General features: G+C 44.0%; 1 protein-coding gene and 1 non-coding gene across 2 annotated transcripts in view; both read left to right on the plus strand.

Moving 5' to 3' along the window:
• LOC126419532 (uncharacterized) overlaps nucleotides 1–25,676 on the plus strand; it is a 131,503-nt gene that overhangs the window by 20,042 nt on the left and 85,785 nt on the right. The window contains exon 2 of the mRNA XM_050086721.1: nucleotides 20,397–20,550. Coding sequence (XP_049942678.1) covers nucleotides 20,397–20,550 — 154 coding nt within the window. The remainder of the gene's footprint in view (nucleotides 1–20,396; nucleotides 20,551–25,676) is intronic.
• On the plus strand, nucleotides 12,357–12,428 carry Trnar-ucu (transfer RNA arginine (anticodon UCU)). The gene has a single exon. It is a non-coding gene; the product is annotated as a tRNA-Arg (tRNA).

Genomic DNA, 25,676 nt, shown 5'->3' on the forward strand with positions numbered 1-25,676 from the left:
ACGTCAAAGAGTCACAAAAGTTCATATCAATCAGTTCGTGAAACACGTAAACGTTCACCTCAGTTAGCGTGTTAGTTAATGCCTACGCTTTCCGCTAGATGGTGCTGACTTAATGCTGAATAGCTTTGGTTCCGTAAAACCTTCACTGATTAGTACTAGGTCAATGAAATAAGTACAACACTCTTGTATTTCACTTTCACTTTATATTCAGGGATTAAGATGGTGATGGATGATGGTCTATTTAAAAAGTTCCTAGCCTGGAGGAATCTAAATAGTCCGCAAATACCGATATGCACGTGCTCTACGTCCAGATTCGCAACTAACGGCACACGACACTTTCAAAACCCCACACGTTAATATCTGAATACCGGTACCTCTCAATTCACTCGTATCAGCAGATAATTTGAGTTTCTGTGGTCTATATGTCCGTAAAATTCCAATCTAGCACTAAAGTCCTAAAATCCCCTTAATACTCCGTTGCTACCAACAGTCAGAGATCGTACACGACATCACTTTTAATCTCCGTAATATTCTAACAGTTCATCGTGAATCATAACACGATAAAGTCCAATGTAATTATTGTCTCGCTGACTGACACGGGTTCCCCGCCCTTCAACGAAACAATCAAGGAAAAAAAGCGACAATAAAGACGATCAGGCCTTTTTATTGATTTTTCGTCACAAGAGTTTAACGCCACTGCCTTCTCCATGACGGAGCTTCCGTGGTTTTGCTGTACTTAGACGTTAAACTACTTGCTGATATACTATAATTTTGATCTGCAATTACGAAACTGTGATTCTACACTATTTTCCCCTCTAAAAATTCTATTCTCAATTTTATTCTTTCTATAGCTTTTATCACTGTAAACTGAACCGAGGTGTTACAAGTTCTAAGTTCTAGGGGACTGATGACCTCAGATGTTAAGTCCCATAGTACTCAGAGCCTTTTTTTTTGAGATTGTATAGAAAACGCCATCTCAGAACTTTCCGTACAGTTGGTTGGGGTATTGCAAGCTCTCGACTGGTTCTATTGGTAGACTTACTGGGACTGCGGACAAAACTTTCTTGAATCAATCGGACATCATCCTCTGAAACACGCGGTCGACCTGTGCTTTTTCCTTTGCAGACACCCCCAGTCTGTTAATTGCTTAAACTAACGGCTAATGCTTTTGCTAGTTGGTGGTTGAGTACCGAATTAGGTACGAAATGCCCGCTGACTGCGATTTGCGACTCACTTTTCGCGAACTCAAGAACGCAGAAAGCCTTGTGGTCCAAAGTCGCCATCTCACTCACAACTGACAGTTTTATTTTATTTATTTAATCGTATGGCTAGGGTCTCCCGTCAAGCAGACCGTTCGCCGAGTGCCGGTCTTTCAATTTGACGCCACTTCGGCGACCTGCAGTCGATGAGGATGACAGGTTCTAGTTGAATGCCACACCTAGAGCCGGCACTAAATTCGTCGAGCCGGGGAGAAGAGCGGCATCTACCCCCCCCCCCCCCCCCCCGCTAACCATTCTGGCGGGACCACTCCCGTGCAAGACGTGCTGTGAGCGCCACTCGCCGGCTTAAGCGATTTGCGCGCCGCGGTGCGGCGGCGTCCCGCAACACGGTGTGGGCCCCGCCAAGCCGGCAGACGCGGGCGCCGGAGGGCGTCGCGATGCCACGCTAGGGCGCGGGACGTGGCGCGCCGCTCGGTAACGTGTCACTGCCGGCGACTGCCGTAATATCGCGAGAGCACTTCCACGTGGTTCAGTCCTGGGGCTTCCGCCTTCCTTGTGACGCATGCGTGACATCCACGTCATGTGGCGAGAGAAACGGGCCTGCGTATTTTTTTTTTTTTTCTTTTAAGGAATGTAGTTGATGTAACCTTTGTATGTGATTCCACAAAGGAGCTTAGGACAGAATATCTTTCCTTTTTTTCACAGAAAAAGTTAATTAGTAGTATGAAGGAACAGGAAATGCAGAAAAGGTATAACGCTATCATCCATCACCCATTCGCCATAGAAAAAAAAGCAAGAACTACACACTCACGGAATAAAGGACATAAACTGTTGTTACCAGCGAACTCTTGTTGACAATATTGTTGAGACAAAGCTAAAAACTCAAGCTAAAACGCTAGTACACCCACCAACAGTGCACCAAACGATTTCTAGATAAATATGTGTATTACCGTTTGTTGCTAAATTGTCTTCAGAAATACGTAATATTGTGAAGGTAAAGAAATATTCAGTAACCTATTATTCTACAGAGACAGTAAGCAAATCTCCTGTTAAGAAGGACAAGTACACTACTGGCCATTAAAATTGCTACACCACGAAGATGACGTGCTACAGACGCGAAATTTAACCGACAGGAAGAAGATGCTGTGATATGCAAATGATTAGCTTTTCAGAGCATTCACACAAGGGTGGCGCCGGTGGCGACGCCTACAACGTGCTGACATGAGGAAAGTTTTTCTTTTTTTTTCACTATGGGTCTTAACTTCTAAGATCATTAGTGCCCTAGAACGTAGAACTACTTAAACCGAACTAACCTAAGGACATCACACACATCCATGCTCGAGGTAGGATTCGAACCTGCGACCGTAGCGATCGCACGGTTCCAGACTGTAGCGCCTAGAACCGCTCGGCCACCCCGGCCGGCGTGAGGAAAGTATCGAACCGATTTCTCATACACAAACAGCAGTGGACCGGCGTTGCCTGGTGAAACGTTGTTGTGATGCCTCGTGTAAGGAGGAGAAATGCGTACCATCACGTTTCCGACTTTGATAATGGTCGGATTGTAGCCTATCGCGACTGCGATTTATCGTATCGCGACATTGCTAGCAGAATATGGAATCGGTGGGTTCAGGAGGGTAATACGGAACGCCGTGCTGGATCCCAACGGCCTCGTATAACTAGCAGTCGAGATGACAGGCATCTCATCCGCATGGCTATAACGGATCGTGCAGCCACGTCTCGATCCCTGAGTCAACAGATGGGGACGTTTGCAAGACAACAACCATCTGCACGAACAGTTGGACGACGTTTGCAGCAGCATGGACTATCACCTCGCAGACCATGGCTGCGGCTACCCTTGACGCTGCATCACAGACAGGAGCGCCTGCGTGGTGTACTCAACGACGAACCTGGGTGCACGAATGGCAAAACGTCATTTTTTCGGATGAATCCAGTTTCAGTTTACAGTATCATGATGGTCGCATCCGTGTTTGGCGACATCGCGGTGAACGCACATTGGAAGCGTGTATTCGTCATCGCCATACTGGCGTATCACCCGTCGTGATGGTATGGGGTGCCATTGGTTACACGTCTCGGTCACCTCTTGTTCGCAGTGACAGCACTTTGAACAGTGTACGTTACATTTCAGATGTGTTACGACCCGTGGCTCTACCCTTAATTCGATCCCTGCGAAACCCTACATTTCAGTAGGATAATGCTCGACCGCATGTTGCAGGTCCTGTACGGGCCTTTGTGGATACAGAAAATGTTCGACTGCTGACCTGGCCAGCATATTCTCCAGATCTCCCACCAATTGAAAACGTCTGGTCAATGGTGCCCGAGCAACTGTTGAAGCTGCACACGCCATCCAAGCTCTGTTTGACTCAATGCCCAGGCATATTAAGGCCGTTATTACGGCCAGAAGTGATAGTTCTGGGTACTGATTTCTCAGGATCTATGCGCCCAAATTGCGTGAAAATGTAATCATATGTCAGTTCTAGTATAATATATTTGTCCAATGAACACCCGTTTATCTTCTGCATTTCTTCTTGGTGTAACAATTGTAATGGCCAGTAGTGTAGGTAATATTGGGAAGGTAAAGAAATATTCAGTAACCTATTATTCTACAGAGGCAGTAAGCAAATCTTTGTTTTAACAGAAGGACAAGTAGTTCCCAGTGGTCAAATGTAACTGCTATATTAAAAAAAATGGTAGAGCAGTGTGCTGCAGGCTTCAGGAACATAACAGAAAACAGATTGTATGAGGGCATGCTGAAAATTAATGCCTCCGAATTTTTAGTGTTGAAAGTATTAAAACTTTTTTTAATAAAACAAACGTTACCAAAGTTCTTTTTTATGTACGGTCCCGCAGCTTCAGTGTATCGTCTAAATGATGGAACCATTTTAATCACTGTAGGCTGTCAGTTTTATTCCTTTGATGCAATGGGACCGATGACCTCACTGTTTGGTCCCCTCCCTCAAATCAACCAACCAACAAACCTTAATGCACCATGCGTCCAAAAAACATTACTAGCTATTTTCGACCCTAGGCCATTTTCAGATGTGACTATTGGTGGTGTGTATGTCAATTTAAAAAAAAATTCCGTATTTTTTGGGGACGGGCACGTTCCCACATATACACATGTCGAGACAGATTTTGCGGTCGCGTTCTCGCTTCCCGAGCACGGGGTCCCCGGGTTCGATTCCCGACGGAGTCAGGGATTTTCACCTGCCTCGAGATGACTGCATGTTAGTGCTGTCCTCATCATTTCATCATCAATCATGAAAGTGGCGAGTCTGGACTGATCAAAGGTTGAGAACTTGTACGGGCGCTATTAACCGCGCAGTTGAGCGCCCCACAAACCAATCATCATCGAAACAGATATACTCTTGTAAACTTGTAAGCTGATTGGTACGTCTGGCATGTGACCATTCGTGCTGCCTTTTTCTGTGTACATTCAATATCCCCAGTTAGTTGTATTTGGTACAGATTCCATACACTTGAGTAATATTCTATAATCGGCCGCATGAGTTATCTGTTAGCAATCTCCTTCCTAGAGTGATTGTATTTCCCCATTACTCTACCAATAAGCCGAAGCCTACCACCAGCTTTACCCGCGACTGAGTCTATCTGATCATTCCATTTCATATTCCTACAAAGTGTTTCACCCAGATACACGTGTCAACATGTACACCCTTGCACCCTGAAGTTTGACTCCGACTTGCTATGTAGGTAGGCACACAGTGTGGCAGTCATCTGCGATCACTTTATAAAGTATGTTTTGTTGTTTTGATGTTCGTTATCAAGATCAGGCACTTTCATTGCAGCCTCAGCAGGTCAGGCATCAGAATGAACCAGTTGGTTCGAAACTAGTCGTAAGACATATGTACTGCAACTGTGACATACATGTTAACAATTGCTTCATGAATTATTAAAAAGGTTGTTGGTTCTGTATCAATAAAATGTTGAAACTGAAAAAAAGAGGTAGGAAAAGTGGATGACTGGCTGAGATTCATAAGAAGAATCTTAGAGGAAATGTAATTCGTCCAGAGAAAAAACTGGTTTACAAAACACTCGTTCGACCTATTCTTGAGTACTGTTGAACAGTCTGGGACCCTTACGAAGTAGGATTAATCGAAGAGACAGAAGTGATCCAACGAAGAACCGCACTTTTTCTCGCGGATCGATTATTCGGCGGAAGAGCGTAGAGGAAATGCTCAACAATCTCCGGTGACAGACACAACAAGAGAGGCGTTGTGTATGAAATTTCGAGAGTTTACGCTCAGAGAAGAGTCGGGCAACATATTACTTCCTCCTACTGTTTTGATGCAACTCTCCACGGTACTCTTCCCTGTGCAAGCGTCTCCATCTAGGAATAACTACTGAAGCTTGCATCCTTTAGAACCTTCTTACTGTATTCCTTATTCCCTCTCTGCAATTTGTACTTCCCACACTTCTCTGCAGTACCAAATTAACGATTCCTTAACATTTCAGGATCCCTTGTTTAGGTCAAATTGCGCCGTAAATTTCTTTTTTCCCTATCCTGTGCAGTACCTCCTCATCGACAACTCCATCTGCCCATACGGTAATTAGCATTCTCCCACAGCACGTGTTCAATAGATTCTATTCTCTTCTTGTCTGAAATGCTTATCATCCACGTTTCACTTCGGTACAAAGCTGCACTCCAGACAACTACTGTGAACCGTGAATTTACTTTCAAAATCTTTTGTTAAAGATTTACTTTATTTGCTAGCGATTCATGAATGACATTAACACATATAATCACACTGTGTGACCGTGGATGTAGTTGGCAGTGAGTAACTGAAGAAAACTAATTTCTTTCAACAAATGGAAATTTTATTCCTAAAAATCTTTCTTTTAAAAAAACAACAGATTTAAAAATTATAATCGGAAAGCACCCTCTAAATATCAAGTTACAATTTACTGAGAGGCAGAAATAACAATTTTTTTTTTTTTTTTTTGGACAGTATGAGCTTTCGGGCTGAGAACCTTGCCTTTCCCTTTTAACACGGCCGTAGTCACGACCGCTCACAACAACCTCTGATAGACTACACTGGTACAAATCTGCAACACACCAGATTACTTTAAACCAAAAAATTTTAACGACTCCCACAAACACATAAACTATGCACCCCGTAGGAGGGATGGAAATGGTACAAAACACTCACATTAAAAAAAAAAAAAATTACTTGACACCGAATGTGCACCTTGTTTTTAAAGAAAACTCTTATGGTGGAAGGGTGGCAACTTTACATACTAAAATGACCATTTAAATAAAAACACATGGAATGCAGTCTTACATAAAATGTACAAACATGCTCTACATTACACATATACCGCCTCTCACGATGATATGCAAGATAAAAATATATTTCAGGAATTCGGCGTTTACACGTTAAGCAATAAATTCGTAAACACCGAATCCGACAAACATGACAGAGGCAGCTATTAACGTACGGCAGACCGACAGACAGACACTAACTGGCTAACAAATGCGGACGGGAGACAGACGAGCAAGCTGGGGACGAGAGACTGACCAAGAAAACAAGTAGAATTTAACAAGTAAATGAAACAACATATCACGAATCACTTAACTTCTAATAAACTGCGATGTCTGGCGAAGACCTGGCGCAGCACCTCCAAAACGCTCTCCCGAACCGTCCGCTGTCAGCCGCTTCAACGGACGCAGGAAGGCGCGCCGATCTCCCGTCTCACGGCGTCGCAGCTCGCACCGGCCAGACCGATGTCGTGGGTTGACTCCTGTTGCTCTCGTGTCGGCCGCGAAGCCACTACCCCTCGCTATACGGCCCGGCCCACTGGACCGACGTGGCGACCTCACATGCGCCGACGCTCAAGACGGACAAGTCATCTTGTGTCCCAGTGCGCGACCGACCAACCGATCGATCCAACCACCAATGACCATTACCTGAACAAACTCGAGCAGACTGGCGGCCTAACACTTACTAGCACTCCGGACGACAGACAGACACTGACTGCCCCACGCTCACCCGTATGACCAACTGACCAGACTCCCTCCGACTGACACACTGCTATTGGCGAGCTTATAGCGCCCCTTAAATGCACGTGAACAGGCAACCTTTACCCTTTTCCACCAGAGGGAGACACCAAAGCTGCGATTGCCACAGCGACGCCACTGCCAGAAACGGAGAGCGACTGCTTCACACAACGCGCTGCAGCACGCTCTTCAAAACAGCAATTTTTTTTTTACCACGGCTCATACTTCCTAACACTTCAATTTATATTCTATGTTGCAAATTCCTCGTTTCCACATATGCTTTCCTTATCATAGCCAGTCTGCATTTTATATCCGCATTACTTCGGCCATCGTCAGTTATTTTGCTGCCCAAATATCAGACCTCTTCTATTACTTTTAGCGGCTCATTTCCTAATCTAATTAGCATGCCTGTTTAACTCGACTACATTTTTTCTTTTCTTTAGGTTCATCTTATAACCTCTTTTCAAGACACTACCCATTCTGTTTAATTGCTCTGCCAAGGCCCTTACCATCTCTGACATAACTACAATATTGTCAGTAAACCTCCAAGTTTTAATATCTGCTCCCTGAGCTTTAAGGCTCTTTCCAGATCTTACCTTGATTTCCTTTACAGCTTACTCAGTCTACAGCTTGAATTACTTCGGGGATGGGCTAAAACTCTGTCGTACACCTCGCGAAATTACAACAAAGAGAAAATCGTACAAATTGAAGCTCAGATGGAGCTTTGTCGCCAGTCATTCTTCGTGAACGGAACAGAAAAGGTGGGAAATGATAGTGGTGTCAGAACAACAGTCTGCCACACACGATCAGGCGTCTTGCGGAGACGCTCGTGATAATTGATAAGACTGTATCATGAATCAAACACCCCCTTCCTCTTCCTCCCCCTCCCCCTCCTCCATCTCTCTCTCTCTCTCTCTCTCTCTCTCTCTCTCTCTCTCTCTACGTCTCCTCATTTCACGTCCCCTCCCTTCTTTCTTTCCATCCCTCCCTCTCCCCTCTCCCATTCCCCAGTAGAGTAGTCGTATCGACTGCCGTAACCGCACCACTGGGTCCGCGTGTGGTCAGTCAGCTCAGTGCCAGTTACCTCCTCCTCCTCCTCCTCCTCCTCCTGCTATCTGCCCCTCCCCTCCTCCCCCCACCCTCCCCCCACCGCCACCGGCAGCCATTAAGCCGTTGTCATCAACATTGCCGACGCAGCGGCAGCCGGCGGATCCCTGTCGGTTATCGCTGCGGCTCAGACGGCTACAGCGCTTTGCCGCGTGCGAAGCGTCCCGTCGCCCCTGATACGGGCGGTACCTGCACGTGAAGTGGCTTCGCGTCTGATTGAATCTCGGGCGGTCACGCTGGCTCGGACGGCTGCACGAGCTGACTCTAGCGGTCTCCCGAGGACGTTGCTACGCCGCTGTCACTGTCTGTCTTGCCCCTATCAGCAGCATATGGGGGGCTGAGGACAAACAAGTATCTACAGAGGACCTTGAATAATTGGGGGAAACGCCAATAAAACGACTACTTGCGTTGGTGTGTAGAATCTATGAGTTTGACGATATACAGGGTGGTCCATTGATCGTGACCGGACGAAGTATCTCACGAAATAAGCGCTAAACGAAAAATCTACAAAGAACGAAACTTGTCTAGCTTGAAGGGGGAAACCAGATGGTGCTATGGTTGGCCTGCTAGATGGCGCTGCCATAGATCAAACGGATATCAACTGCGTTTTTTAAATAGGAACCCCAATTTTTTATTACATATTCGTGTAGTACGTAAAGAAATATGAATGTTTTAGTTGGACCACTTTTTTCGCTTTGTGATAGATGGCGCTGTGGTAGTCACAAACATATGGCTCACAATTTTAGACGAACAGTTAGTAACAGGTAGGTTTTTTAAATTAAAATACAGAACGTAGGTACGTTTGAACATTTTATTTCGGTTGTTCCAATGTGATACATGTACCTTTGTGAACTTATCATTTCTGAGAACGCATGCTGTTACAGCGTGATTACCTGTAAATACCACATTAATGCAATAAATGCTCAAATGACTATTACAGCGCCATCTACCACAAAGCGAAAAAAGTGGTCCAACTAAAACATTCGTATTTCTTTACGTACTAAACGAATATGTAATAAAAATGGGTTTCCTATTTAAAAAAACGCAGTTGATATCCGTTTGACCTATAGCAGCGCCATCTAGCGGGCCAACCATAGCGCCATCTGGTTTCCCCCTTCAAGCTAGAAAAGTTTCGTTCTTTGTAGTTTTTTCGTTTGACGCTTATTTCGTGAGATATTTGGCCCGGTCACGATCAATGGACCACCCTGTAGAATCTGAATTTCGGAAAAACATCATCCACAAAATTGCAAAAGCCGACATGTGCGAGAATTATCGCAAAATCAGCTTAACTACTGCTAAAGACGGAATATCATTCTTCATTTTATGAAAGCTGTAATTTATGACTGCAATTATCTGTCACCTTATTTATGTCATTTCATTGTAAGGTAGCCATTTTTGTTACTGTTTCTGTAGAATAAAAAAAAAAAAACAGGGAAAAAACAGCTCATGCACACAAATTGCTGACAAGCGTACTACACCGAAGAATGAAGAAGAAAGGTGAGGATCTGTTAGATGACGATTAGTTTGGCTTTAGGAAAGGTAAAGGCACAAGAGAAGCAATTCTGACGTTGTGGTTGATAATGGAGACAATACTTACGAAAAATCAAGATACGTTCATAGGATTTGTCGACTAGGAAAAAGGGTTCGACAATGTAAAATGGTGCAAGATGTTCGAAATTATGAGAAAAATAGTTGTAAGCTGTAGGGAAAGAAGGGTAATATACGATTGCAAGAGGCTAAAGGGAACAATAAGAATGCAAGACCAAGAACGAAGTGCTCGGATTAAAATGGATGTAAGACAGGGATGTAATCTTTCGCCCCTACTGTTCAGTTTATGCATTGAAGAAGCAACGACTGAAAGAAAAGAAAGGTTCAGGAGTGGGATTAAAATTCAGGGTGAAAAAAATATCAGTAATATTCGTTGATGACATTGATATCCCCAGTGAAAGTGAAGAAGAATTACAGGATCTGTTGAATGGATTGCACAGTCTAACAAGTACAGAATATGGATTGAAAATAAATCGAAGGAAGGCGAAAGTAATGCGAAGGGGCAAAATGAGAACAGCGAGAAATTTAACAACAGAATTTGGGATCACGAAGTAGATGAAGTTGAGGAATTCTGCTACCTAGACAGCAAAATAACCAATGACAGACCGAGCAAAGAGAACATGCAAAGCCGGCCGGAGTGGCCGTGCGGTTCTAGGCGCTACAGTCTGGAACCGCGCGACCGCTACGGTCGCAGGTTCGAATTCTGCCTCGGGCATGGATGTGTGTGATGTCCTTTGGTTGGTTAGGTTTAAGTAGTTCTAAGTTCTAGGGGACTGATGACCTCAGCAGTTAAGTCCCATAGTGCTCGGAGCAATTTTTTAGAACTATGAAAGCAGAGCAGCAGTGGCAAAAAGGGCATTCCTGACCGAGAGACGTCTGCTGGTATCAGACATAGGCATCAATTTGATGAAGAAATTTCTGTGAGGGTAGTGAAACATGAACTGTGAGAAAACCGGAACAGAAGAGAATGGAGCATTTGAGATGTGGTGCTATGCTACAGAAGAATGTTGAAAATGAGGTGGACTGATAATGTTAAGGAATGAGGAGGTTCTCCAGACAACCGGCGAGGGAAGGAATATGTGGAAAACACTGACAAGAAGGAGGGAGAGGATGGTAGGACATCTATTAGACATCAAGAGCGAGGTAGCGCTGCCGTTAGCACACTGGTCTCGCATTCTGGAGGACGACGGTTCAAACCCGCGTCCGGCCGTTCTGATTTGGGTTATCCGTGATTTCCCTAAATCGTATAAGGCAATTGGCGGAATGGTTCCTTTGAAAAGGCACGGCCGATTTCCTTCCCCATCCTTCCCTAATCCGAGCTTGTGCTCCGCCTCTAATGACCTCGTTGTCGACGGGACGTTAAACATTAATCTGCTCGTCCTCCTCCAATAACTTCCATGGTACTAGAGGGAGCTGTAGAGGGTAAAAATTATGCTGGAAGACAGGGATTCGAATACATCCAGCGAAAAATTGTGGACGTAGTTGCAAGTGCTACTCTGAAATTCGCACAGGAGAGGAATTCGTGGCGGGCCTCATCAAACCGGTCAGAAGAGTGATGACGCAAACAAACAAAAAAGTACTGTGAAAGAACGACACTGAGGTAATCGACAGATTCTACAGGGTGTATCTTCGTTGATGGTACAAATTTTCACAGGTGAAAACAGAGGTCCCGCGCAATTCATCTCGCTCTCTTCATCGGTAAGACCCGGAGTCGTCGATGTCGGCGTCCAGGTTGACACCTTGCTCCTTGAACTTAGGAGGCATTCGATACAGTTCCGCACTATTGTCTAGGTAACAAAATACCCCGTGAGTCTGGAAAGTTTCGAGACAGGATTAATAAAAATGTTAAACAAATAATACTTCAATCAAATGAAACTATTTGGTTGCAGATACCTTCTGAACTTTATATATATATATAAAGCGACAAAGGAAAATTTCTACCAAGGCTGAGATTCGAACCCAGGTCTTCTCCTCACAAATTAGATGCACTAACCACTACAGCACCCTGGCTCACTAGCTCTGCACAACTGCAAAGACTGCCGTAGCACGCCTCCCTCCTCGATCCAGATTCCAGTGAGACTTGAAAACGTGTCTGGAAGCGTACAGTTTCATTTGATTAAAGCTCCTGTGCCTGGGTTTTGGGCAGGATCCCCCGTTTCGTCTGATGCTGAGGTGCTATTTCATTACAGTTGGAGAGCCTGTGCAATAGTGTTCAAGTTTAGGGGGAATACCAAGTGGGCCGAGACGGGTTCATAACCCATTTATAGAAGTATCAATCGTTTCCTTTTTAATGACCAACAACTCTACAAAACTCCTCTTCCTATCAACATTAATGATAGGAACGATCCTGTCCATTTCATCAAATTCCTGATTTGGGGTTTGAATAGGATTTGTATTGAGAAGCCAGGTGTGCTAGGGTAGTACATGCAGTTGTGCAAAACAACTGTGCCAGGGTGGAGTAGTGGTTAGGGCATCTGCCTTCTGAGTAGGAGACCCGGGTTCAAATCCCGGCCTTGGTACAAATTTTAATTTGTCGCTTCAGCCTGTATATATATATATACATATTGGTGTTTTGCCCTTAAGGAGTGCAGTTGGACTAAACAACATGGCCAGTTCCTTTTGCTGCCTTCCTTGCTGCCCAAACTTTCCTCATTCGCTCGCTGTGTTTCTGTTTCCGGTCCTCTGTCCATCCGTCTTGTCGGCTTTGTGCCTTCGGCTTCATTTTGATTGTCTTTTTGGTTGCCCATATTTCTTTCATCTGCCGGCTGTGATCTTGCTTGCGTTCTTCGGTCCATTTTACGCCTGTTCGTTGGTCACTGTGTATCTCATGTAGTTTACTTTCCTTAATTATGTTTCTGAATTTTATTCTGTCGTTTATTGTGTCTGCTGTTATATATATATAGTTTTTTTACTGACATTTGGTTCATAAAATCTTAGTCATTCTATTCGGTTCTTGACAGCTGCGTGTTACATCGTGTTTAAAATGAGTTAAACGTTTTATATCAGAGCTTCAGAACAAACAGCTTGATCTTCAGAACAAATGTCTTTCAGCGAGCGAAAAAAATTCTCCACTTTCTTTGCGATACAGTCATGTTTACCAGGCCAAATAGAAAATTCAAGCGCCACTTCTTAATTCTGTAAATTTCGAAGTTTTGAAAAGTAGTATAAAACAGAAATATGGGAGACAATGAGCCAGAAACAAATAACTGAATAATAGAAAACTCGCGGAATTTTTACGTTACAATTAATTATGATGCTCCGTGACATGTTGCTGTTGTTGTTGTTGTTGTTGTTATTGTGGTTGTGGTCTTCTGTCTGAAGACTGATTTTATTCATCTCTTCGGGCTAGTCTATTGTGCGCAAGTCTCATCTCTGCACAGCACTGCAAGCTACGAGGGCTTGCTAAGAATTACTGCCTCCGAATTTTTTTTATTTGAAATCTCTTAAAGCTTATTAAACAAAGCAAACGTTATTAACATTCTAGATCGTTACTCTAAGTGTCTACATATTTATTTCTAAAGGGAGTCACCCTGACGACGAACACAATTCTCTCAACGAGAGGCCAGTTTGTTGATACCGTCACTGTAGAATGTGTGACTTTGTTGACGGAGCCACCTCACCACTGCTTGCAGCGCTTTATCACTATCAAATTGAAGTCCTCGAAGGTGTTCTTTAAGATTTGGAAACAGATGAAAATCGGATGGGGCCAAATCGGGACTGTACGGTGGATATGGGGGACGACTGATGAGTGAGCCCAAGGCGTGGGATTGATGCAGATGTCGCAGGATTGTCATGCTGAAGGAGAGGGTACACCAGGCGTGAATGCGTGAACGACCTCTTCGAATTCGTGCTTTCAGCTCCCCCCTCCGGAGGTTCGAGTCCTCCCTCGGGCATGGATGTGTATGTTGTCCTTAGCGTAAGTTAGTTTGTGTGTAAGCCTAGGGACCGATGACCTCAGCAGTTTGGTCCCATAAGAACGTACTACAAATTTCCGAAATTTCTGTTTTCTCCGATTACATTTAGTACGTCTTCATTAGTTATACCATGTACCAGTTCTTCTGCAACACCACATTTCAAAAGCAACTGCTTGTCTGAACTGTTTATTGTCCACTTATAACGTGGATAGTTATTGACGAGGAAAGGGGAAAGAATCGAGTTGTTCAGTTGACCCATTGCGTTGTATGTTATGATTTCGCTAAAATCTATAGACTCCTACTGTGTAGTCTCGGGCCACCCATTACGTCCTGTTGATTGTTTGGCCGCAACTCGTATGTTCACAGCCGGTGGTGTGAATAGGATAGATATGATTTGAATCTCAGCCGAGGTACCAGCGAACCGTGATAGGTAGCCGTAATTTCTGTTTGATATTCTGTTATTGTTACGTGTTGGTAATATATGCGGGGCCAACCGAGCGCGGCCCGGCAGTTAGATAGTTCGTCATGTGTGCCGACCACTAATTTCGCCGCTGAGTTTACCTTGCGTGGGAGCTGTTTGTTAGCCCGGAATAGCGGCCAGGGATGGCCATCGGCTGTGGTCTGCACGAGACAACATTGCTTTGGCCGTTGGCGATCGTCAAGATAGCGGGCGACAACAAGTGGAAGTTCTCGAGCCTGAATCATATAACAGGGTCACCAGTCGCATATATTCTACTGTCTCGACAGTTTTGTGGAATTTTAATTTTTACAGTGTGTACATAGGTAGTTAGTCTGGTGGCCTCGCCGATAGAGCCCCCCCCCCCTTTCCCCGTGAGTTTGATACAACTTTTAAAAGGGACTGAATTTTCTCATACTGAGAACTTACTTGAGGAAAAACTTTCAATAGCCAAGAACGCGTAAATTAGTCTTTGTTGTTGACAACCGGTTTCGACATATGTAACTGTTATCTTCTGGGTTTCAAGAAATTTCTGTTGTAAAACGTGTTCAATTGCGAGTTAGCACCTCACAACGAAGCATGTCTTATAACAAAAATTTCTTGAAGACTAGAGGATGACAGTTACAACTGTCGAAACCGATTGTCAGCAATAAAGACTTAATTTACCCGATCTTGGCTAGTGAAAGATTTTTCCCAAGCAAAACTTTTGAAAGGCGCCCTGTGAAATTTCAAATCACGCTGCTGCTATACTAAACCACCCCTCTCCCCCTTCCACCGGTCCAGTATACTTCGTGCTGATGACATTTTTTTCCGAGCCCTCTACGTAGCTCTCCGGAAAACCCCACAATCCCTCGAACTCCATCTTAATCAGTTTCCTTTTGATGTAACTAGTGGCTCCTGAAGATAAATCCCACCGAAACAATGGCATTAATTATAGGACGAACCATATGTTCCCTCTTCGTCCACGACTTTCACCTAACCATTTCCGGCTTACCTCAGAAAAGTCCGTGAGTTCCCATTCTGCTCTCTCAAGATATCTAGTGACTACCGTGGTCGCAGATATGGAGTACCTGGCAGTAGGTGGCAGCACAATGCACCTAATATGAAAAACGTATGTTTTTGTGTGTCTCCGGATACTTTTGATCACATACTGTATATTCCAACAAATCCCATTGTTTCTCGTCTGATCGCACGATGCCACGCCATTACCAATATATTCCGTCATCCCTCTACCTATACAAACTCCATATCGTATCCCAACGCACCTAAGCGACTCTCCCAGACGATAAGTCCGGCCCGATATTTAAGCATAATATCAGCTATAGCTCTACCACAACTACCCAACTCCCCTTCAGGATTCCCCCTTTCATCGTCCCTCTCCATCTTTTCCTGTCCCTTCTCCTCTTGGTACTACAGCTTTGCCCACACACTAAACTACTCCTATTTCTCCATTTTGCTACTGTCCAGTGGGGTTCTGTATTTATACTCGCACTCTTCACCCTTACTGAACACCTTTCTGCTCCTCAAATGCTTGTTTCCAATGTAAGTCGTTCAGTCTTTTAGTGAAAGAGTAGTATTCCATTTCAAAAAAACGTCGCCGTTCCTGCAAGGTGTTTTAAATATGTATTGTTGCTTAATATTTCCCTTTTAGTCTTTTGTTTTTAATTTAGGAAAAGAATAAAATCAAATAACCGTTTAATGTCATGTAAACACCAACAAAATTCACCTTTTCATCGCTTTTACGACATCTGTAGAATTCTCCCTCCGTCAATGATATTTGTCTCGTTTTAATTTATATTTTAAAGATTTTAACTGAAGACCGGAAATAGAACCCCCATCCGAGGGGGATGAAATAACAATAAAGAAAAACAAATTGCTTGTCATTTTCTCTAGTAGTTTCCTGTACGCATATGTCTGAACAAGGTGTGATGCGTGAATGCTCGGAAGTGGAGGAAAATCGAGTATCGTAAGGCATTAATTTTTTTTCTGTGAGAAGGTTTGACGTCAATCGAAATTTATTAGTAGCTCATAAAGGTCTACTGTGACTCTTCTCCTTCATTCTCCACCACGAACAAATGGGGCGCTTTATCTAAACGAGGCCGTGAAATAGTTCCAGATAAATGGCGTAAGGGAAGTCAGAAAAGTACAACCACACTAGAATACGTAGAAAGAATACGCGGAAGGGCCAAAGGAACTGGTATAGGCATACGTATTCGAATACAGAGATATGTAAACAGGAGGAATACGGTTCTGTGGTTGTCAACACCTATATAAGACAAGTATCTGGCACAGTTGTTAGATCGGTTACTGCTGCTACTATGGTATGTTATCAAGCTGTAAGTAAGTTTGAACGTGGTGTTATAGTCGGCGCACGAACGATGGGACACAGCATCTCCTAGATCGCGATGAAGTGGGAATTTTCCCGTACGACATTTCACGTGTGTTACGTGAATATCAGGAATCCGGTAAAACATCAGATCTGCGACATCGCTCCGAGCGGAAAAAGATCCTGCAAGAACGAGTCAACGACGACTGAAGAGAATCGTTCAACGGTGACAGAAGTGTAACCCTTCCGCAAATTGCTGCAGATTCCAGTGCTGGGCCATCAACAAGTGTCAGCGTGCAAACCATTCAACGAAGCATCATCAGTATGGGCTTCGGAGCTGGAGACCCACTCGTGTACCCTTGATGACTGCACGACACAAAGCTTTACGCTTCGCGTGGGCCCGTCAACACCGACATTGGACTATTGATAATTGGAAATACGTTGCCTGGTCGGACGAGTCTCGTTTCAAATTGTGTCGAGCGGATGGACGTGTACGGGTATGGTGACAACCTCATGGATCCGTGGATCCTGCGTTTCAGCAGGGGACTGTTCAAGCTGGTGGAGGCTCTGTAATGGTATTAGGCGTGTGCAGTTGGAGTGATTCAGGACCCCCGATACGTCCACGACTCTGACAGGTGACATGTACGTAAGCAACCTGTCTGATCATCTGCATCCATTCATTTTCGTTGTGCATTCCGACGGCATTGGACAATTCCAGCAGGACAATGCGACATCCCACACGTCTAGTAGTGCTACAGAGTGTCTCTAGAAACACTCTTCTCAATTTAAACACTTCCACTGGCTACCAAGCTCCCCAGACCCTGTCATAAAGCAACGTCTACTAGGCAATGGGCTGTGGGCAATAACATTCCTGTAATGGACTGACCTGCCCATATCTGATCCAATGGAACACCTTCGGGATGGATCAGAACGACGATTCTGCTCCTGTTCCAAGCGTCCAATATACCTGCTTTGGTTTCGACTCTCTAGGATGAATGGGCTGTCATTCCTCCACAAATATTCAAACACCTCATCGAAAGTGTCCCAAGCCGAGGACAAACTTCATAAATGCGAAGGGTGAACACACCCCAAATGAATCACCTTTGTTTGGATAGTGCATATTAATTACTGAGATATTGGAATCAAATTTTCTTTTTGAAACTGAACTTTTTTTTTTTGAGTCATCAGTCTGCTGACTGGTTTAATGCGGCCCGCCACAAATTCCTCTCCTTTGTAACTTCTTCATCTCAGAGTAGCACTTGCAGCCTACGTCCTCAATTATTTGCTGGCTGTATTCCAATCTCTGTCTTCCTCTACAATTATTACCTTCTACAGCTACCTCGAGTACTATAGAAGTCATTCCCCCAATGTCCTAACAGATGTCCTATCATCCTGTCCATTCTCTTTGTCAGTGTTTTCCACATAATCCTTCCCTCTCCGATTCTGTCCAGAACCTCCTTACCTCATCAATCCACCTAATTTTCAACATTTGCCTGTAGCACCACGTCTCAAATTCTTCGATTCTCTTCTGTTCCAGTTTTCCCAAAGTCCGTGTTTCATTACCATACAATGACGTGCTCCAGATGTACATTCTCAAACATTTCTTTCTCAAATTGAGGCCTGTGTTTGATACTAGTAGACTTCTCGTGACCTGGACTGCCCTTTTTGCCAATGCTAGTCTGCTTTTAATATCCTCCTTGCTCCGTCCGTCATTGGTTATTTCGCTGTCTAGGTAGCAGAATTGTTTAACTTCATCTACTTCGTGACCATAAATCCTATTGTTTAATTTCTCGCTGTTCTCATTTCTGCTACTTCTCATTACTTTCGTCTTTCTTCGATTTACTCTCAGTCCATATTGTGTACTCGTTAGATTGTTCATTCCACTCAGCATATCATGTAATTCTTGTTCACTTTCACTCAAGATAGCAATGTGATCAGCGAATCGTATGATTGATATCCTTTCATCTTGAATTTTAACTCCACTCCTGAACGTTTCTTTTATTTCCATCATTGTTTCTTCGATGTACAGATTGAACAGCAGGGAGTAAAGACTATATCTTTGTCTTGCACCCTTTCAATCTTGATCGACCACTCTTATTATTCCCTCTTGGCTCTTGTATATTACATGTCTCACCCTACAGCTTACCCCTATTTTTCTCAGAATTTCGAAGATCTTGCACCATTTTGCAATGTCGAACGCTTTTTCCAGGTCGACAAATCCTGTGAGAGTGTCTCGTTTTTTCTTTAGTCGTGCTTCCATTATCAACCGCAACGTTAGAATTATCGTTCTGGTCCTTTACCTCTTCTAAAGCCAAATTAACTGTCATCTAGCACATCCTCAATTTTCTTCTCCGTTCTTCTGTTTATTATTCTTGTCAGCAACTTGTATGCATGAGCCGTTAGCTTATTGTGCGGTAATTTTCGCACTTGTCAGCTCTTGCAGTCTTCGGAATCGTGTGGATGATATTTTTCCGAAAGTCAGATGGTATGTCGCCTGACTGATTCACTCTACACACCAACTTGAATATTCGTTTTGTTGCCGCTAATCTCAATGATTTTTAGAAATTCCATGGAATTTTATCTATGCCTTCTACGTTATTTGATCTTAACTCCTCCAAAGCTCTCTTAAATTCTGATTCTAATACTGGATCTCTATCTCTTTAAATCGACTCTTGTTTCTTCTATCACATCAGACAAATCTCCCCCCTCATAGAGGCCTTCAGTATACTCTTTCCACCTATCCGCTCTCTCCTCTACGTTGAACAGATGAATTCCCGTTGCACTCCTTAATGTTAACTATTTCATTTTTAATGTCATCGTAGGTTATTTTGACTTCCTTATATTCCGAGTCAGTCCTTCCGACAGTAATTTCTTTTTCGGATTCTTCACATTTTCCATGCAACCATTTCGTCTCATCTTCCCTGCACTCCCTATTTACTTCAAATCCTCAGCGACGTGTATTTCTGTATTTCCTGAATATTTTCGTACTTCATTCTTTCATCGATCAACTGAAATATTTCTTCTGTTACCCATGGTTTCTTCGCAGTTACCTTGTCTGCGCCAATGTTTTTCTTTCCAACTTCTGTGATTGCTGTTTTTAGACATGTCCATTCCCGTTTCAACTTTACTACCTACAGTGCTATTCTTTATTGCTGTATCCATAGCCTTAGAGAACTTCAAACGTGTCTCGTCATCCCTTAGTATTTGCGTAATGATTCTTCCTGACTAATCTCTTGTACTTCAGCCTACTCTTCATCACTACTGTATTGTGGTCTGGGTCTTTATCTGCTGCTGGGCATGTCCTAGAATTCAGTAACTAAGTTCGGAATCTCTCCCTGACCATGGTGTAATCTAACTGAAATCTTCCGTATCATCTGGTCTTTTCCAAGTATACCTCCTCTTCTTATGATTCTTGAGCGGAGTATTCGGTATTACTACCTGGAATTTATTACAGAACTCAATTAGTCTTTCTCCTTTTGTTCCAAGAGCATATTCTCCTGTATCCTTTCCTTCTAGTTCTTTCCCCCCCCCCCCCCCCCCCCCCCAACTGCATTCCAGTCACCCATGAAATTCAGCGGCTTTTTATTCTTCACAATCGGATTAGTCTTTTCCAAAACACTGCAATGTTTATAACTGAGAATTTGTCTGTTTTACACATGAACAGAATATGGGTATTCTATGCCTTGTGCATGGCGCTAACGGGCGCCCCTTAAGAGTATGCTACGCCGCAGCACCCAGCCCGCTGCCCCGTGTAGCGTTTGCTGACGGTACCACTTTGCTCGTGTTGCAGCCGGCGTGTCGGGGCGCTGCCAGTTCCCCAAGCAATGGGCCGGCAGATGGTTCCAGTCAGGGGTGCCGCACCTCATCACGCTCAACGCGACGCACATCGAGACCAAGGGCGAGTGCGTCGAGAGCGACGGGGACAAGTTCCTCACCGAGGACAAGTGAGTACCCAGCAGCCCAGGCGGCGCTCTTCCTCTGTAGCTCTAGGTGACGTTTATTTTCGTGTTTCTCATTCTTTCTTATGAAGCTTGGTTGGCTAACTGTGGTAGGCACACTATACTAGCTGAAATACACTGGTGTGGAAATGTTAAAGATCAAAGTAACTTTCACATTGAAACTTACCCTCCCACACATCACTGTTAAAATTCTCTTAGTCTCCTCACCATTTTCAAAAGTTTCGAGAGGCGTAAGATATACAAAAGAAAAAATTTTTACTTATCTTCATTATATCGTTGTTGTTGCCTCCAGTTGTCTCTAGGGGTACATCCTTGCGCTAAAATATGGACTCAACATTGTGGGTTCCTGTTGAACTGAATAACTGATGAAATTCTTTCTGTTGCTATGAGTATATTTTTATTTTATCCCATTCTTCTATATCACACTGACTTCACAATCTCCATTTGAGAACACTAATTCACATTGTTGTTGACGAAATTAGAAATGTAATTTCGTTTCCATCAGAGGCATGCCCACTACTCCCTACATTCTGCGGTACTCACATTATTCCTGACGACAGGGCAGCGTCCTGGTGCAGGCACAAGTGTTTCGGAACACATCGCGCAGCGCATATTGTTGAACGAGGGACCGAACAACAGAACACTCCTACGTATCCCCATGCTGCTCGTATGGCAAACCAGTTATGACTGCAGTGGGCACGGCATTTTGGAACTTCGAGGTTGTACCGCGGATCAATGGAGACGTGCCGCCTGACCTTATGAATCATGTTTGTTGTTACACTAGGTCGGTGGTCGTGTCAGGAAACGCCAACAGCTGGTGGAAATTTGCACCACGCCACCGGCGCAGTTCATAGGGGGAAGTATTATGCTATGAAAGGTGACTCTCAGTTTTCCAGGGCTTTCGTGTGAGCTGTGACAGTACTCAAAGACACGACGATAACTGTGAACTATGTGAGCATTATTGTGGACCAATTCCATCCTTTCATGCTGTAAGATGGCATCTTCCAGCAGGATCTGGAAACCCAGAATCTACTATGTAGGAATCAACATGGATTCCGGAAACAGCGATCGTGTGAGACCCAACTCGCCTTATTTGTTCATGAGACCCAGAAAATATTAGATACAGGCTCCCAGGTAGATCCTATTTTTCTTGACTTCCGGAAGGCGTTCGATACAGTTCCGCACTGTCGCCTGATAAACAAAGTAAGAGCCTACGGAATATCAGACCAGCTGTGTGGCTGGATTGAAGAGTTTTTAGCAAACAGATCACAGCATGTTGTTATCAATGGAGAGACGTCTACAGACGTTAAAGTAACCTCTGGCGTGCCACAGGGGAGTGTTATGGGACCATTGCTTTTCACAATATATATAAATGACCTAGTAGATAGTGTCGGAAGTTCCATGCGGCTTTTCGCGGATGATGCTGTAGTATACAGAGAAGTTGCTGCATTAGAAAATTGTAGCGAAATACAGGAAGATCTGCAGCGGATAGGCACTTGGTGCAGGGAGTGGCAACTGACCCTTAACATAGACAAATGTAATGTATTGCGAATACATAGAAAGAAGGATCCTTTATTGTATGATTATATGATAGCGGGACAAACACTGGTAGCAGTTACTTCTGTAAAATATCTGGGAGTGTGCGTACGGAACGATTTGAAGTGGAATGATCATATAAAATTAATTGTTGGTAAGGCGGGTACCAGGTTGAGATTCATTGGGAGAGTGCTTAGAAAATGTAGTCCATCAACAAAGGAGGTGGCTTACAAAACACTCGTTCGACCTATACTTGAGTATTGCTCATCAGTGTGGGATCCGTACCAGGTCGGGTTGACGGAGGAGATAGAGAAGATCCAAAGAAGAGCGGCGCGTTTTGTCACCGGGTTATTTGGTAACCGTGATAGCGTTACGGAGATGTTTAATAAACTCAAGTGGCAGACTCTGCAAGAGAGGCGCTCTGCATCGCGGTGTAGCTTGCTCGCCAGGTTTCGAGAGGGTGCGTTTCTGGATGAGGTATCGAATATATTGCTTCCCCCTACTTATACCTCCCGAGGAGATCACGAATGTAAAATTAGAGAGATTAGAGCGCGCACGGAGGCTTTCAGACAGTCGTTCTTCCCGCGAACCATACGCGACTGGAACAGGAAAGGGAGGTAATGACAGTGGCACGTAAAGTGCCCTCCGCCACACACCGTTGGGTGGCTTGCGGAGTATCAATGTAGATGTAGATGTAGATGTAGATAACTCTCTGTCCACAAGGACACAATGATGTTTGCGTGGTCTGAGTACTAGTTCCCAAATTGGGCTGATGTGAATCCGATATCAGACATCTCTGGCGCTATCACACCAACTCCACACCGCCAGAATTGTACCGGTGCATAATCTCTCACTTTGAGACTTCATTGTGGTGTGAAAGACACAAGTTGTTATGCCTGTTCTGATTGATAAAATGCATATTGAGGCATGAATTTTGTCTGGTGTTCGTTTATGCTAAATGATACTTGACAGGGGTATTCAAGTACTCGCGCGCTTCCGTAATTTACGGCAACAGCGTCACCTATGCCTAGAAAGCTGGTGCCACATATAGCTCGCGCCCGACGCATAGTGACCGGTTTTCGTCCAACGCGCTAGACGAGTTCATTCGTTTGTTCGAAAGCGAGGCAGCTAACTGTTTTCCATCTTTCGGCCGGTCAGCGATGACAGAAACTATTTTACTGAAACTATTCGGTAAAAAAGTTTCATTTTTGCTTTGCTTATAGTTTTATGTTTCAGGTTCATGTTGATGTACCCATCATTTCGTTAATGGTCATTGTTATTATGATATATACGTGAAAGTAAGACACTGCGCGAAATTCGGAAAAGTGTGCAATGAAAAATAGAGGTCGCTATGATTTTGCGTTTGGTGCATATTACATAATATGTTGTTGCGTATGAAATTTAGCTAACATTTTTTTAGACTTGGGTAGAGGTGTCTATTTGTCACCAATCTCCAGAAAATTGATCTGATGTAGCACACTCATTTACGATCGCGCCGCGCCAGCGATAAAGCCAGAGTGAAATATCCACAACATTCGTCATATTTCGTAAACTATTTCATAAATCGAACTGAGATTTTGGCAGATGATGTCACACAAAGAGGAGTTATTTTACCATATCGTTACTATATAAAACTTCATTATCTACCGTGTTATTCCAGTAACTGCACACTTTTTCTGTGAAAGAATGAAACTTTTAAGGGGCGTCGATAGGTGGTGGAAATGAGAAATGCTATGGGTTTTGGAACAGCATATGTGAAGACAGTACTTTTTTTACCGAGGATGTGCTTTTTCATAAGGTACTGACTTTACTGTTCCTCAGTTATTGCCGGCCTGTGTGGCCGAGCGGTTCTAGGCGCTTCAGTCTGGAACCGCGCGACCGCTACGGTCGCAGGTTCGAATCCTGCCTCAGGCATGGATGTGTGTGATGTCCTTAGGTTAGTTAGGTTTAAGTAGTTCTAAGTTCTAGGGGACTGATGACCTCAGATGTTAAGTCCCATAGTGCTCAGAGACATTTTGAACCTCAGTTCCTCTCTCCTCGTAATAAACCACTGTTTCAGAACTCCCTTGCAGTTGTGTCTCCACAACATATTAGTGAGGTGAGAGTGTGTAAACTCCGCTGTGTTTCGGCAAAATAAGCAATTTTTGACATTGTAACCAGAGAAATGTGTAGGTTTTACTCAATATTCGCCACTCATTACGCTTCTCTGAAAGTTGCAAATGGTTAACAAGCCAGGCGAAAATAAGTCGCTGCATTTTTGGCGGAATTCCTTTTAGATACTAACCAAAGCAGAGGTGACAGTAGGTCTTTTTGAATGGTCGCCTTGCAAGTGTCGGCGCAAACGGGCCCCACTTAATATTCACAAGAAAAGTGAGCGTAGGCTTCAGTTTAGAACGGCACTTTCTCTCAAACACTCGACATTTCCCTACAGCGCTCTGAGCGACCCCCACCACTTCCGCTCTCGCCTCGCTTCCGACTGCGCATCTAGCGGCCACGGCATTTTGCGCGCGCTTATATCACTGGAAACCTAGGAAGGAGTGATCACTGCTGTATGTTCAGATAGATAGACAGAGAAAGAGAAGGAGGGAGGGAGAGAGAGAGAGAGAGAGAGAGAGAGAAATTTCGATGTTTCATGATCAGCTCCAAATTTCTGTCACTTAACATCAGTTGTGATCAAAAAATTTTATACATTCGCTCTGCCAATTACGGATATGTTTGCTTCCAACGACATCAACGCTGTCAGTTCGTCCTCAAAGTTAGAACAGGTTTTACTCTTCCTAATGAGGCAACGCAGGGCAGAAATTATTGACCTGGAAAAGTTAGTACCCTGCGAATGGCACACCCACACCCAGCTAGAAAAATTCCCGGGCGACTACAAAGAGAATGTCGGATGATAATTCGCCTAGTCCTCCCCAGTGCCGCGAGTTGGCGACAAGAGCCATAGAATTTTACTCTCTCAAGTGATCGGGGTCATAAATCGCTAATTGCAGCCCTCCCATATTTCGTAGCGCTCTATTTCCTACAAGTACTCAGAGGAAGAGCTTCATTAGTGCAGAGAGCCAGCTAGCTAGACCCAGCGGGTGCTTCTGAATTACAGCGACCAACTCGCGCAGCAAACTGCTCCCGAATTTTCCGGACACTGCCTCGCTCTTCCTTCAGTACGGGGGTCGGTCCAAGTCGTGTGGCCGGAAGCCGGACCATTATTAGTCTACAGCTCTTTTCGTACGTTTAGTTTAAGTCTTTTAGGAGGGGGCTCTCTGCTCAGTCAGCAAATAGGTCAGTTTTCCAGATCGACAGTCGCTTACTTGACGAAGCACGTTACATAGACGGCGAAATGTTCCACCATTGCTTGGGAATGGTTTGCTGCGTCTTCTAGCAGTCGCAATCACGTAAAAATTTGGCACTGGCACATTTGATGTAAACTCATTTCCATAAAGCAACGGAAAGAAATTGCGAAAATATCTATAATTAAGAAGAAATTCTTTGTCGAATGTGATGAGTCATAAAAAGTTCATATCATATGACACGACATCAATAAAACTTAAGAATACATTTCGAAGTGAAGAATTTATCTC

The sequence above is a fragment of the Schistocerca serialis genome, chromosome 9, assembly GCF_023864345.2.
Source record: "Schistocerca serialis cubense isolate TAMUIC-IGC-003099 chromosome 9, iqSchSeri2.2, whole genome shotgun sequence".
NCBI lineage: Eukaryota > Metazoa > Arthropoda > Insecta > Orthoptera > Acrididae > Schistocerca > Schistocerca serialis.